This window comes from Xyrauchen texanus, chromosome 25 (genome assembly GCF_025860055.1).
Source record: "Xyrauchen texanus isolate HMW12.3.18 chromosome 25, RBS_HiC_50CHRs, whole genome shotgun sequence".
NCBI lineage: Eukaryota > Metazoa > Chordata > Actinopteri > Cypriniformes > Catostomidae > Xyrauchen > Xyrauchen texanus.
This window is the reverse complement of record NC_068300.1, coordinates 32,218,490-32,235,408: the sequence shown is the minus strand read 5'-3', so window position 1 is coordinate 32,235,408 and position 16,919 is coordinate 32,218,490. Positions and strand designations below refer to the sequence as shown.

At 38.3% G+C, this 16,919-nt stretch overlaps 1 protein-coding gene across 2 annotated transcripts in view; it reads right to left on the bottom strand.

Annotated features, from left to right (window-relative positions):
• zbtb46 (zinc finger and BTB domain containing 46) overlaps positions 1-16,919 on the bottom strand; it is a 118,204-nt gene that overhangs the window by 63,348 nt on the left and 37,937 nt on the right. For both annotated transcript variants that reach the window (XM_052090716.1, XM_052090717.1), the window contains exon 2: positions 10,567-11,568. In XM_052090716.1, the coding sequence (XP_051946676.1) occupies positions 10,567-11,533 (967 nt within the window). In that variant the 5' untranslated portion in view covers positions 11,534-11,568. The remainder of the gene's footprint in view (positions 1-10,566; positions 11,569-16,919) is intronic.

Below are 16,919 nucleotides of genomic sequence, written 5' to 3'. Positions count from 1 at the left end.
GGGCCAAGCACAGGAATGGCAAATATTTTTGAAAATAGCATTTTTGTGAAGATTTTAGGCAAACTGCTCGAAAAGCAATGAATAGAATCACTTGTAATGTCATAAACATTTGTTCTTGGTATCAGCCAAGGAGTCTATAAATGACAATTGACTACAATTTTCAAAAGTTATTAGCATTTTTAGAAACATCCTTATGATTTGATTATTTGATCAAAATACACACACTTAGATGTGAACTCTATTTTTTTCATTTCATATTCAAATGTATAAACATTTAAATACAATAAATTAAAATTGAAATACATTTCTTACAAAATGTTGCAAATGTTTTCTTCTTTATTTGTCATATGAACAATCAGACAGTAAGTATACTGAAGAGCTAGTTCACCCATTAACTGTCACCATCCCATATATGGACGTTTTTCTGCTTTTTTAGCATTTCTTTTTATGTTTATTGGAATATATTACCTTCATATCCGACTTAAATCATGACAACCCTTATATCGTTTGAAAGCCTCCAGTATCTAGCTTCAAAATATGCCCACTGTTTTGCGATCTGAACGATGTCATTACAGTAACGCATTAAAATATTGAAAGTGTGGATTTTAAAACATGCAACATGTGAGCAGTATTACTTATCTTTTATATCTTCTGGTCATGATCCGATCGGATGATGGCAGGAAATTCAAGCATACAATCCATGGTAAATGTCCATGATTGAAAGTAGACTCAACCATTTTATCCAAAACAGTGAACATTTTGGAAACATTTATCCACTCTAGCACCAATGGAGTTCTGATTTCTACACATGACATACTTTTGACTAGGTGGGGGTGTGGTCTACGCATACAGTCGGTTAGCGATTTCTCTCATTTTCTGGGGAGAAAAAGAAAAAAAGAGAGAAGAGGCACGACTGGGCGAGCCTGTCCCTATCCTTTGGGTAGTCAACTCATCCCCAAAGGGCTGCTAGACACTCATATTAGCGTCAGGGGAGGTTACGTGCCGGCCCGGTGCGATGGCTATGTGGCACACAATAGTCTGCCTGTCTCGCACCGCCGATCCACGTAACACAGTTCAGCTAGTTGTGGCATTTTTGTAGGGGACCCCTAGTGTCACTACATTGACACATGGGGAATGTCCTTGTTACTTCCATAACCTCCGTTTCCTGATGGAGGGAATGAGACGTTGTGTCCCTTCTGCTACAACGCTGAACTACCCGCTGAAATGGCCGGGACCTTATTCTCGGCTCCTCAGCACAAAATCTGAATGAGCGGTATGAACGTTAAGGAACGCCCCTTCCTTTACACCCGTATGTCCAGGGAAGTGGCATGCAAATACCACTCACTACTTCCCAATGGCCTTTTATCAAAGATCAGAGGTGTCTCAGGCTCCCAAAAGTGACCCCTAGTGTCACTACATCGACACAACGTCTCGTTCCCTTCATCAGGAAACAGAGGTTACGGAAGTAACCAGGACATTTTGCACATCCTGTGTAAAGATATAAAAAAGATGGACAGAGTATGATAGAAAGAAAGGCAATGAGAGGCAAAACGTGAGGGGGTTAAATATTTTTTTTGTAAAAGTTCGACTTGTGAAATATGAAATCTATTTTGGTTTTAACGGAGAGAGAGGAAATGTGAAAGTAGATTAGTAGTAGACTGGTAGAAAGCTGCGAGGGAGGGGGCAAAATTCAGAGGTGTTCAGGGTGTGAGGGTTGAGATCTGTTCACAATGTTTTAAATATTAAAGCTATTTCAGGTTTAATGAGGTGTAAATACTATGGGGAGAGTGGTAAGAGGATGGGGGTTAAAGGGGACTCTCTCTCATTATTTTAAGCACATACCTTTGACTATAGAGACCTAGAGAGAGCGATGTAAAAACAGAGAGACAGAGCTGATGAGTTAAGAAAGATATGGTGAAGAGACAAGAGGGGGATGACGAAACTGTTAAAGGACATTATGGCTGTTCAGAGAGTTAAATTATGAGTGTGTTTATTTACAGAAGGGCGGACATGCAAATACACGCAAATGTAAAACAACATGCATACATTCAAGTTTAAGACAGCATGACAGCAAAACTGACCACATCATTTTCCAAGTGTATGATGTTCTTTAAAAAAAGTTATTGTTCTCGTAATCTCTCATCAAAATGTTAGAACTTTCTCTGCTTCTTCAATGACTTTTCTATTTTGCTGACATAACTGTAAAATAAGTGAGCAAGTGAGTTAGCAAGTGAGTGAATGAGTAAATGAGATAGCAGGTGAGTGAATGAATAAGTGAGGTAGAGAGTGGGTGGGTGAATATATAAGTGAGTAAGGTAGCGATTGAATGAATGACTAAGTGAACTAGTGAGTGAATGAGTGTAAAATGGTGTAGAATGGCCACTGGATGAGCACCAAACTATGAATGTTTACATTTACATTTATGCATTTGGCAGATGCTTTTATCCAAAGCGACTTACAGTGCACTTATTACAGGGACAATCCCCCTGGAGCAACCTGAAGTTAAGTGCCTTACTCAAGGACACAATGGTGGTGGCTGTGGGGATCAAACCAGCAACCTTCTGATTAACAGTTATGTGCTTTAGCCCACTACACCACCACCAATCCCATTGTTTCAGCCTTTGACAGAGAGAAGTGCAAAGTAGCTCTGTTAAACCAACACTTGCTAAAACTTTCCACACTGTTAATACAACTGTTTTACATTCAGATGTGTGCATAGCTCTGTCTGTGTGTGTGTGTGTGTGTGTGTGTGTGTGTGTGTGTGTGTGTGTGTGTGTGTGTGTGTGTGTGTGTGTGTGTGTGTGTGTGGTTTCTTCCCACACACACTTTTTGAAATCACAGACAAGCATCCAATGGTGACAAACAGAATACACCTGTACACAAATAGAGAAAAAACACACCCCTCATCTGAGGAACAAAGATTCACCAATTAAAAAGAGAATAACACTTTTAGCACAACCTTTAAAAACACTCAGTGACTGTAAATGTGAGAAAGATCTAAATGTGGGATTTTTTTCTCTAATCGCACTGTGGATGAGGAAGGGGAAGACCACACTGATCTTCATCTAGTTTTTAGTCTCTTTCTGATCAGCCGATAGCCTTGATCATGAGCAGAAAATCTAAACGCGAGTATCAGTGGCCATTTCCAGACCAGCTTCAAAAATCCCCTGATGATAGTGTAAAGTTCACAGCGTGGCTCCCCTCCCAACCACAGAAACCCCCACTTCATTTAGGAGTAAACCTGCAACATTATTAACACTCCAACTAAAAAGCCACTTTCACTCAGTTGCAATAGCATAGCATCAGAGAAGAGCTGGGTGAAGTTCTGAAACGTCACTCCATGGCTGTCATTTTCCCATCTCATAAAAGTCAACACTAATGCATTCTAGGGCTGGGCGATATATTAAATACTCCAGCATGAACACATGGGAAGTTGACATGTTGCTACCAAATGCTATTGATAGCGTGTTGCACAAGCAGCCTCAAGAGACCCAGGTTCTGGTCCCATGGAAACCAGGAAGTAATATGGTTCACATAATGACGATTGCAATTCAGAGCTTGCATTTTCCCTCTAAGATTACATTTTTTACTTCACTCACTCTACTCAACTAAAAACAACTCGCTTCACAATTTGCTTTTGGCGCCCTCTGTGGACATTTCACCCAGAAACTGGCGCTCACACAACAAGGATATGGCTGCAGGCAGAGCTTCAAAAAGGGGCAGGAGCTCCAAACCACCATCAAAGATATAGGGAGCCCCTTACCAAACCTTAACCATGTGTGGAATTGACACTCTCTTTTGGAGTAACCCGCCCCCTTATGGTATAACCCTACCCTGTTTTGGAGTTTCTGCCCCCATTTAGAGTTCTCCAGCCTACAGCTATACCTACTTGGCTCAGACATGCTCATACGTTCAACAACATTTCCAGCTTCTGCCAGTGGGGGCAGTGGTGCGAATTTAGGTTAGAACAGGCCAATATTGCTGTTAAAATGGATACGAGAAGAAATGTTGTAATGTAGCTCGAGTAATTTAATAATTTCCTGAAATCCCAAATCTTCATCAAAGGAGTAGGACAATATATCGTTGGCAATGAACACCCCTAGTGCTTTTGTTACTGTTTTATGTCTGTACGGATTAGTACTGAGTACCTGCTTAAAAACAGAAGAGAGGGTACAGTTTCGGCCTCACATGTGGGTCTATCCCAGGGTGAATTCGGCATAAATGGATTTTAACTCGCGACTCCAGGGGTGGTAGTCAACGTAAATACTCGCTGAGCTACCCAGGCCCCTCTGATGTTGAGTTTAGTCGATAGCTGTATTGCATTGTCAGTGCTGACTTGTTCGATACACAACAATATAATATTAGCCGGATAGCTATCTAGCGGCTACCAAGACTCAATACTGGTTTCCATAACAGCAGGGTAATGTTGCTGCTTGCCTGCTAATACTTCCTAACATGCTGATTTCATGACTGTGATTCAGTTAGCTAGTTGTGTGTATAATTTTGCCAGACTGCTTGTGTTTTAGCAAGATGTACCTAATCCGATCGTCTAGATATAGAACATGGGCTAAATATCGAAAATTACTTAAAGGTTTATCATCTAAATTGATAAATATCACTATAGTTTTATCACCCAGCTGTAACTGTAACTCTATTTGATGCTTTTGTTTTCTTTACCAAACTGAATGCTCCAGACGTAGTTAGACTTGATATGAACCATGGTGCAAATGTTTACCGAACTGTGGGTGTTGAACCGTATGGTCATTTTCATGTATTTGTTTTACAGAGGACCATTACACACTAATATATACATATATATACACTTTTTTTTTTTTCACCAAGCACTAATGCCTACAATAGTAGCCTCTATCTGACACATGTTATGGAAAGGGTGTTGTTTTAAGACTCTGTGAGAAACTGTGAGAAAGGGGTGTTGTTTTAAGGGCCTGTGAGACAGGGAACTGTGACTCAGGTCTGTGTAAGATACGTTGTGGGTTTGCATGTTAGGGAAGAGTGTGGTTAGTTGCTCAAAGGAGAGGTCTGGCTTTCTGAAGAGCCCTGAGATAAGTTTCTGTCACTTTACACACACACACACACACACACACACACACACACACACACACACACACACACACACACACACACACACACACACACACACACTAATGGGTGAGAGAGTTTGCTTCTCATGATGAGAGTGATGTAATCATAGTACATGTAAAGCTGCTATTAATACAACAAATAACTGTAGGAGGATACAGAAAAGAATGAGCACTACATGACAACAAACAAAATCTTAGATAGCAGCACTCTGCATACTTCTCTAATAACTACAAAGCAACTGTCCTTTAAAATCTGTTTGCTTCTATTAATAGCGAACTACCTGGATTAATTGCATTTGAGGGTAACTTTATTACCCCATTGAGTACTGTGTATTTTTTCTCCCACAGTAAAGCAAAAACGCTTGTTAAGTATATACAACAGAATTGCGTTTGTGTAGTTGAATAGAGTATTATTTTGGCAAAAAATGTGTATCATAATTTGGGTATCTACACTCAAGATTTATGTCCATCTATTTTTACAAAGACCTGCAAACATCTGCAGAGCATAGTGCTTCCTCAGCACCTTTCAAGAACTGTAATGGCTTGCTGCATTGGTCAGTAAACTGCTCCAGAAGGGAATGTCCAATCATATCCCGTGTTCATTCAACAAGGGCCTGAATTGAGCCTCAGTGGAACTTAAACTAAGTTGTGTGCAAAAAAGCTCAATTCCATTATCTGACTACTATGTTACAGTATTTATTTAGCGTCTAATCTCTATTATGTCAAGGTCATATAAACATGGGCAAACAGTAACAATAAACAATGAGCCAATTAGTATAAGCTGTTATTGGAAAAGAGAAACAGCTGGAAGCCCAGTCTTTAGACAGTACTTTGACTTTACTGTCATTTTGGGCTGGGCTCCCTAATTGTTTAAAAACCACATCCTCCCCCTGACAAAAACCTAGATTAAAAAAGAGGAAAAAACATTTCACAAAGTGTAGGATGAGAGATGACATTCAGCTCAACAGAAATTAAAACCGAAAGCATGGTCATTTAGATACAATTCTATAAACATGTCAGTAACCAATTACAAGCTTCTGAAAACCATTAGTCTGTGCACACAGAAACTTGTGCACTATGTTTAGAATAACATACTACTCTTACAATTAGTGCAGTATATAGAGCTGCATGTATGACGTGTGTATTCACAGAAACCTAGATGACCTTCTACATTTGCCAAAATGAGCAGTGTACTGAGTGGAATCCTCAATACCACAATGCAAAAGGTTTGACTTCATCTTAAATTTTATAGTGTTACGAATGAACCAAAAGAAATATCAGCCACCGATTAAAAAGCCTCTTTCTTGACTCATTATTTGATTCGGACTAAAAAAGCCAAAAGACATTTTTACACAAAATTGGATTAAAAATGCAAAAGTTATACAAATGTAACATACTACAGTACTGTTTGAAACATTTATTGTGAAATAATGCCAACTGTTTCACGTACTATTTTTTTAAATAGTAGCAAAATGAGTAGTCGTAGTAAGAAGTACACTAGTATTCCATTGCGGATATAGCCTTGGACATCAGCATCCTGACATCCCACAGCTAACCGTGCAAACCAGTCCCCATGCAACTAGACACTTCCTGTGCCCTTTAACCAAATCTGGGAAAACTCTTCAGAAAGCTCTGTTGCTCTGTTGCAACATTGCCTGTTGACTGGCCCTCTCGGTGAATACAGGTCACATGGAAATTGGATTTAGTTATGAAGTGATTTATATACAGAGAACTCTATTTGTATTGGATTCTATTCCTAAAGTTTAAATGAAATGTAAAACATGTTCATGTAAAATATAAAATAAAAAGAGTTAAGTGATAAAATACAAGTGATAAAATAAATAATTAATGTTTACTCTGTGCTTGTCATAAAATGGATCAATATGAGTTATACATTATTCAGTACACAAAAGTGAAAACTGAGAATGACTGGTGACAACATTTATTTTAAAGTACCTTTTCCTAAAGAACGTACCTAAAGAAAACACGTAACGTAATGTGGATGAATCTAACAATTTTTTCCAAGAATTCATATTCTTTACAATAATAACAACTGGATGGGACAATGTGCTTAATTGTCTTGAAAATTATGTCAAAATGCAAAATATCTTGTTGGTCCTAAAAAGAGGCTTTAACTTCTTGATGCATTTTGGGGTGAGTATATGACTGTTACACAGATTCACCCATAAATCTTTTATAAAATAGCCAATATAATTAAGTCAGCCAAAGAAAATGTATTTCAAGAAGCATTATTTAAAAAGGTAGGTTTAATAAAAACTGAAACATTTTATAGCTATATAGTCACTTGTGAACAAAATCATTGTTCAAACTCACAGGAGTGAGTAAAAATTCGAATTATTCTAAGTAAAAATGTTTGATAAGTAGCGCTCTGTTGGATACAGTAGCCACAGCTGATATCTGCTGTCCAGCTCTCAAGATAAGGTTTGGGCCTCTCTGTTTCATACCCTTTAGAACCCAAGAATTGAGTAAGAAAATTATGAGTGAGCAGGGCTTTAGAGCTTTCATAACATGCCCTCATTCTCTTACCTTGATCTGACTCCGACGAGCCATATTCTCCTCTTCATTGAGCAGATATGCCCCATATTATCAACTGACATCCAAAGCAATATTCAGCTTTGCAACCTTTGGTTCCTAAGTGGACTGAGACTTACATGCAGTTAAGGACCCTATTTACTTTCTTTTTTTTTAATGCACGTTTCTGGTGTTATTGTGTACAATTCATTAGTGCACATTACGGCAAATAAAATATTTTTCTTCATAATCTTTAAACACAATGTAATAACTTGCTCCGCCTCTGAAGTTACTTTACTTTTCCACAGACTTCATGAATCCTTCCAACTTCGCTCAGTTCTGGCATGTAATACCCACTTTTCACGATCCAATCAGTAAGTCCCACCCTTCATTTTTTCTTGTTAAAATCTCCGGTTTCACTCGGAATTACATCACATTACTGAAATAAAATGAGTTGAGAGTGGCATTTCATGTTGACTAAAAAAATCGCACAAACTTGAACCTGACTAGCACATTAGCTTTGGTCTATTTAGGGGTCAATGCATGTGGAATATGAATGTCTACCATTTGTGTTCCACACAAAGAATTGGGTGTGACTTTTGTGAGCATGTGAATATGTAGTAGAATGAAAAGGTGTGTACTTAGATGTGTAGAGTCTTGCACTTGATATTTGATCTGTGGGGTTGGGTTAGCAAGTGCAGTTATTCCAGTTGAACCCTCAGGTAGCAGCACTGACAAACAGAGAGGATGAGCGAATGCCTTGAGAGTTAAGTAGGTAAACTCACGCTAAGCTGATGCAGATCTTCTTGTCTTCCCCTCCCTCCCTCTCTCTTTCACTTCATCCCTTCTCCACACTTCTGAAGACCTTGTGGCACCCCCATCCCATCACACACACACACTCATACAATTTAATCCTCACACCGCCACCAAGGTCAATTCAATTATCCTGTATTTCTTAAAGTGTGTGTGTGCCCATTTCACAGTAGGCCTGCACAAATACACCAGAGATTAGGGCTGCCACACTTTAATGATCTACATACCTATAAGCAACAATATCTGAGACAGGTAGGGCCTCTTCCCCGCTTGCTAGCGCGATCTGCTCCACATCATGGATTTTGTTTTTAGGTTGATGAGGCTGCCTCGTGTCCCTTGTGTGTTTTATATTAATGAGGAAATTAGTTTTTTCATCCCCAAATTCCCCACCTTAATCTGTGGTTTGTCATGCAGCTATACCATTAGTGTTACTACAATAATTTTAATCTTCTTCAGAGTTCTATTTCTGAAATGTATCTGGGTAGGAATTATACAATCAAACACTCTGGTAAAGTATTCCTGAAGATTTACACCCAAGGGATTGGTGGGCAGTGCTTGCTAAGTATGCACTACTATGAAGTAAATATGCACTAAGTCCCATATGAGAGATCCAACATCCATTCAAGAAAGGTCAATAAGCTGCTCAATGCTGAATTTGTTTTCCAGTTACTCAGTTTTCAAGCCAGCAGTGATTTCAAGGCATTCAGTAAAAAAACGTATCAGGTATGTGTATATTAAAGAGTATGACGACATAAATGGAAGTTTTTCTGTGAAGTAGTTCTGCACGATTATGACAAAAATCATAATTGTCCCTTTATATTGTGATTGATATTCATTTTAATTAATAGAATTTATATTGAAATACATGTGTGGGGTATATGTATGACACATTCTTTTTGTAGACCACACATCCTTAAAATCAGGAACACAATTACTTATTGCTGTTCCATCTATCAGTAAATCAAGACAGAGCCTAAAGGTCAACTTCACATTCGCCAACTTAGCAGAAAGTATTATTACATTATTAAAAAAAATTCACAGAAAGCAAGCATCGGACATGTCTTTGATTGGTTAAAATGCTCAACTGCTTAATTTTTTTTTTAAGGAAGTAGACCTAAATGCAATGCTATAATAGTCACTTTTTATGATGAGTAATCTCGATTATTTTTTCGATTAATTGTGCAGCCCTACTGTGAAGTATGCCTTGTCCTGTCTGGTGATGCATTCACGTCATGTTTGAATTCTTGTTTTTATGAGTTGAGTGCACATAAATGCTACCAAAGGTCGTAATTACAAGTGGGAAACGTGAAAAGTGATTTTTTTTCTTTGAGTCCCGACTTCCCGAGTTGGAGGAGTGTCCATTCAAGAATCATGGAGGAATCAAATTCTTTTTCGTAATAATTCCGTTTTACTTGTGGATTTTGTACAGTTTAGTTTGTATCCATGTTTTGTACTGTTAAAGAAAAATATCAATAAAGCTTGGCAGAAAAAGATAACAGTGCAATAAAATGACATTTGCCATCATAATGTATGGCGGCACAAGAATGATAAAATAGATAGATAACAAATCAATTACACACTTAATTCACGTCTTTGCTCTTCATTTGGTTGCATTGGTGCTAAAAATAATTTTGGTCTTTATCAGTAAGTGAAACAGAGAAAAAAATATGAAATAGAAAAACGGGAACATTCTTTCCACCTAAATCACTTGAATGCACGTCACATCGAATTTTGTCTTCCAACCTCATAAGTACAAACTTCCCAGGAGGACTTCAACACAACTTATAATTTGCATTGCAGACCTAAAGTCATGATAATATGGTCCATAGATATGGGTATGGCCCAGTAAATCTATTGGATTGTTGCACCAGTTTTATCGTCCGCCAAGTCTAATTGCTTTGAAAATGAATAGCACACCTCTCCTCAACAAGCTTCACGATTTGAGGTATCATTCATGTCCACAGCATAAACAGAGTGTGATGAATTCTGCTCCAAAACCCCTAACTCTAAATATGAGTAATAGTAATGGTGACGCTTGCCTTTGCAATCACCATTAATAAAGGGAGTAAAGTAGAAATTTTCAACATCAACAAGTCGAACTCTCCTGCAGCAGTCTTACCTGGAATGTCCTGGTTGTTGTAGCTCCAGCCAGGGGTGGATAGCATGGATGGTAGCGGCGATGCTGTCCGACTGTCCCCTTCATTTTGTTGGGTTATGTGCCTGACTGTGTCCTTGTTCTTACGGTTCTTCCTGCGGCCTGAGCCAGGGTGTTGCCAGCTCCCCTCCCCTCTACCACCCTGCTCTCCAGGTGTTCCATGAGAACCTTGGCCAGCTCCATCTTGCAAATTAGAGGGGGAGACCTGCTCCTCTTTGACCTGGACAGAACGGTAATCAGTAGGCCACAAGGGCTGCAAACAAGCATCCTCTTGGCTCTCATGGCTTTTGGGTTCCTGGTCCTCTTTGCCATAGTTGCTACTGCCTTCATGGCAGCTGGCGATGGCTGAATCTCCAGATGAGTTTGCAGGGCTAGTGCGTCTGGCCAACCACGGCGAAGAGCTGCGACCCGAGATCATAGACACCAATGACTCCGAGGCTCCGCCCACACCAGGCCCAGCCCCGCCTCCAACAGAAGTTACTACGTTGCCCATTTCAATATCCGCTAGATCATCTGCAATCTCAGACCGAATACTGATGTCTAGTGCTGCTTTGATGAAGCCATGACATGCCTGGACAATGTCGGTCATCTGCAGGTAGCTCGCGGCTGACATCACCTCAATCACATTCTTGCTCGTAAGCGCCAAGTGTGCAGAGTACATGAAGTCAAGGATGGTCTTGAAGCCTTGAGCAGTGACAATGTCCAAGTGTGTGATAGTGGCCTGTTGCTCTGTGCCTTTCTTCACCTGGCAGTAAAGTGTCTTGAAGTAGCGGCTGCTGCCCAGCAACACGTTCTTGTGTGCTTTGAAAATCTTGCCCTCCACGATCACACACACGTCGCACAGGATGCCGTGCTGCCGCTGCTCATTCAGCTCACGAAGGAGCTGCCGGTAGTGCGACGTGATCTCCATGTCTTCCTTCCGGTTATTCATTGGACAAATGGGTGGCTGCTTCTCCTGAACAGAGTCTGGAAGAAAAAGAGGACAACATAAAACACACCAAATCTGGTTAGTGCAGTTGCAGTAAAGGCAGGAATTAGACCATATTTTTTCAGCAGAAACAGAAAAAGACTCATTTAACTCAATGTGCAGGCCCTGCTGAAAAGACAATTTTAAGCCAGCCTAAGGTGTTTTGCTGGTCTTAGCTGATTTAAGTTGGTCTAGCTGGTCTCCCAACCTGGTCGATCAGGTGTGTAGCTGGTTTAGCAGGTCAGCCTGCTGATCTTCCAGCCTGTTTGCATTAAAAGTGCCCAAAACCCCTCTAAAACCATGAAAACAGACAAGCCTAACAAGCTTGATAATGCTAGCTGACCAGCTAACCATCATTTGCCGGATGCACACTGTAAGATTTTTATGGTTCTTTTACGATTGTTGCTTGCCAGACTGTACAATATGATACCAGTGGAATCTTTGACTTCAAATAAGATTGATGAACTACTGAGAATAAAATGCTGTCGCTAGCATCCAAAGGCAGAGATGCTATCTGCAGCTGAAAAGAACAGTTATGTGTACGTTTATCGCTACAAAGAGATCTGCACATTCCCGAAGGAGGCTAATGATTTTATTGTATGTAACAGAATTGCTTAATGTTCCTTTAAGCTGTCAGAATATTTTTTTGAAGAGAAGTGCTCTAGTTTCACTATATTAGCAATTTGTTGAAATTTTTCATCCGATTCAGCGGTGTTACGGCGCGGAGTAAATTTGTCATCTCTGTAAGAAATCAGCACGTTCTGACCTCGTACAAACTGAAACCGATTATCTTATGGCTCTGTTCACACAAACCATCAATATTGAACTTGTTAGGTAATGATATAACTTCTCATGTAGGGAAATTGTCAGAACAAAATTGTTCACACATGACCTCTAACATGAAAATTGCTGAAAAAACAATTCTGGAAAAGGCTGTATGTGTGTAAAAGTGTTGCTTTTGTGCTGTACTGTATGTGTGAAAAGGTGTGGCTAATGTTGCTATGAATTTAGTACAAGTGTTTTATCTCATATGGCCATTGTAGTCACATTACACAAATGTGATGCAAAATTTGTAACACTGCCAGAACTTTGTCAGAGATTTATCACAAAGCCAATTAATCGTTCATCTGTACACATAACTTCAACATAACAAAGTGATTAAAGACTGACAATTTTGCCCTACTACAAGATAAATCTTTTAGAATCCCTGGAATTTGTTTCAGGTGGCAAAATCATGGCCAATATTGTACAATGTGAACCCAGCTTTAGGCGTAAAAATGGATTTTGTAGCAGGGATGGATTTAAACATAGCAAAACATTATCAAAACAATGTAAAATTAGCCAAAATATTTAATCAATGAACATGCAAGGGGCAGGAAGAGTATACATTTGTGAATAACAGAGTTTTGTGGCTGAAATTCTGTGTGGGCCTGTCAATCAGGAACTAAATTGAATATGTAATTGATTTTATGGCTGGCAAACGATTGCGGCAAACAACTTTAAGAAGTTTTAAGGTGCACTCAGTAATTTTTTCATCATTCAAAAATTTGACATGAATTGTAATTTTGCAATATATGTAGGAAATCACAAGCCCTCACATTAAAATGAAGACTCCAGTCATATCAGTAACCTTATAAAAGCTGTTTTATTCTACATGGAGAGGGTCCACACATGGGGGCTGCCATGTTAGAATCACATGACCAGCCGAATACTACTCACTTAATCTCAGTAACCGTCCTGTTATTTGACACTTTCACTCAATGATTAAAGTAATCATGACTGACTGTGGATACTAGATTTCTATAATGGCATCTGAAACTGAAAACTTTTGATTTTAAATTATGCTTCATCCAAGCCGCTAGGTGTCAGTGTAAGTCCAAGATGACACAAAGACAAAAGTTACTGAACCTTTAAGTAGTGTGACAGTAGACAGTCGATGACACTGCAGCTTACTGCTAATGCATTTTGTAGAAACCCTAAGATTGATACCAGGGCTCCAGACAAAAAAAATTACTGAAACTGAAAAATGAAGGAGCCAAATGGCTGTTTTTAGTCGCCAAATCACAGAATTGCTCGATTTAGAAACAAGATAGAAAGCCGAAGAAAAGGAAGACTGCTGATAACCCTTTAATCAGAGGTTTAATAAACAGCATATATAGTTGAGAAGATAAGTTTGCATTCCCCTTTGTCTCATAAATGTTCACACCCCTTTCATAATTCATTTAAATATAAGAGATAAAATATTTGTTTTATTTAGTACTCCTCTTCAGAATCTACATTACAGACATTTACATAAAGAATATGCATATAGTAGTGTGTTGTCTTCTTGAGCATCAATGAATGTTTGCACCTTGTATAATAGCTGTGTACAAGACATATATATACTGTATATATATATATATATATATATATATATATATATATATATATATACACTAGTGGACACATTTTGGAATAATGTACAGATTTTAGCTGTTTCGGAAGGAAATCTGTACTTTAATTCAACAAAGTGGCATTCAACTGATCACAAAGTATAATCAGGACATTACTGATGTAAAAACAGCACCATCACTATTTGAAAAAAGTAATTTTTATCAAATCTAGACAGACCCTGTTTCTAGCAGTCATCACTCCAACACCTTATCCTTGAGTAATCATGATAAATTGTATTTTTTTTACTAGAAAATCCCTTGTCATTATATCAAACACAGCTGAAAGCTATTTATTTCATTAAATTAATCTTAACATTGCCTTTGTGTTTGTTTTTGAGTTGCTACATTATAAAATAAACTGGCATGTCTTATGGTCAATATTCAGTTAGAAATGGCAAAAAAAAAAAGTGGCTTTAGAATACAATAAATAATAATAATAATTATTAACTACCATATTACTGATCATAAGTCAATCATTGGCATACAGTTCACAGCAATCCATTTCACAAGTGAATTTGTCAATCAGATCCAGATTTATTATGAGGGCTTGTTTAAGGACCATTCAATGTACACCTGCGTCAGACATGGTCACTGTGTCAAGTTAAATATAGTTTAATACTTTTAACTTTTTGAACGCAAGAACATAACGCATGTTTCTGTTGTTCTGCTACTGAATGGTTGTTTTGTTCACTGTATAAACTGTGCATTGCCACACAGCTGAAGTTTCACTTACTGCCCTCTGGAGTAAACAGGTGGTACTACAAGCTTGCATTTCTCAGGAATCTTCCTTATCATTGCGAGCGTTGCGATTAATTGCGTAAAGTTTTTGAACGCATTATGTTTTGTCAAATTAATCGCACTGAATTAACGCGTTAAATCGACAGCCCTAATATATATATATATATATATATATATATATATATATATATATATATATATATATATGATTTGTTTTAAAACATTGCCTTAGTCTTTCTTTACTGCTACTGGATGGCCCAGACACAGAGACTACAAGAGTTTAAAATGAATTAAATTCCAGATGCAGTTTATTGTGCTCCTTCAATCACAATCAATAATTACCAGAAGAAGAAAAAAGTGGTAAACAATTTAATTATTAATTATAAAGAAGCCTGAAATACACATGGAATATACCATTTGTGAGCTCACTGATGGCTGATTCACTAAGAAAGTGAATCTGATTCAAACTGCTTACCTGAGCTCCTGATTTCAAGCCCTCAGTTCTTTTTGGGTGATTCATGAAAAAGACCCGGTTCAAAAGAGTCCTTTTCAAGACTCTCTCCTGCTGGGTTTGTTGTTGCGTACGGTGCAGCGAGTTCATCAGATAGGGAAGAAATGATTAGTCTATGTTATCGATAACGTCGTTGTCGAATAGTCGTTTGATGTCATTTAGTGTAATATGAGAACATTCAAAACACCAAAGATGACACACGAGAGCAGCACTGCAGCTCATGCCTGACTGAGGAGAGGAAGAATTACACAGATCACAGTCCAGATGCTCTCTAAACTTTCCAAACAGCTGCAGGTGATGTAGATCGCAAAGTATGATGGAATAAAAAAATATCAAAAAAGTTAATTCAGAAGCACTCTCGTTGTGGAATAAGTGGAGCTGCCACTCCGCTGAAGCAAAACGTGCATGTCGAGGGTCTTTAAAGAAACACCCCGACATTACATCTTAAATGAAGTTATATTTAATGCGTTAAAGCTTTATTTAAGTTCAAATCATACGGAAGCAGATCATGTAAATAACTACAAACTCTGAAACTGGCATTTTTCTGTGCGGTCAGCGCCTCTTCTATGAGTTGTGTGAATGTCCCGATCAGAGGGGGAGAGATTGAAACTGCACCCAGATGATGCAAACTCTGTCACGGGGACACTCGTCCCTCAAGCGCGCTTGCTGCAGCTAGATTACGTGATGGCTCGCGACTTATTGAATCATAATATATGTGTCACTGTGCATTCTTATCGTGAAGAAACTGGAAATATGCAGCTTTATTAATAAGAGGGAGTTTGAGTTAAAGATGGATTGAAGTGAACAGAATGGTGAGAGAGTCTTCACCCCATTATACACTGCAACAAAATACGTCTTTGATTTGATTTTGTTTTGGCTTGTTTTCCATTAGAATTATCTAGAAATCATTTAAAACAACATACTTTTACTAGATCTTGAATATAAGTATACTTTGTATTTACTTTATTTTTAAATTATGATTTTGTCCTCTTTATTGTTAGTATACACATTTAATACAACCTTTTATATCGGCACAACCTAAATAATCGGTTAAGAGCTAATGATTAATCGTTGCAATAATCAAACAAATAGTCCTTTAGTCATTATAATAATCACTAGATTAGTCAAAATAATCGTTAGTTGCAGCCCTACTATACAGATGTATTCAATAACTCACAATTTGATATCTCAGGAAACCGCTTATGAACGCACACAGCCCTAGATTTTAAATTATTGTCACAATCAATTATTTTTGGTCACATTTGTGACCATTTTATTCACAGTCTGGAGCCCTGGATGCTAAATCAAGTAAAGAATTGAACTTTCATGGAGCCCAGCATCAAAATCTAAATACATTTTCACTTACCACCAAAAACCTGCTTTACGACAGGACAACTACCAACTTAAAACCTGACAAAAGAAATTGACCATAGCTATGAGTTGTTATTACTGAGGTCTTTTATCTCTGTAAAAAGTAATTTAAGTACTAAATGTCAGTAAAATGCCACTCTGAACCAGGTGACATGCTTTGGCCAGCTCTTGAGGCTTCAGGCTGACTCCCTTCAGAGCAAGAGCCATCATCTTTCCTCGCTAAAAATGAATTATCTGTTTGGCAGCTCCATTTTCCACTTTATTATTCAACTAACTCACAAAATGGTAATTAAATGAA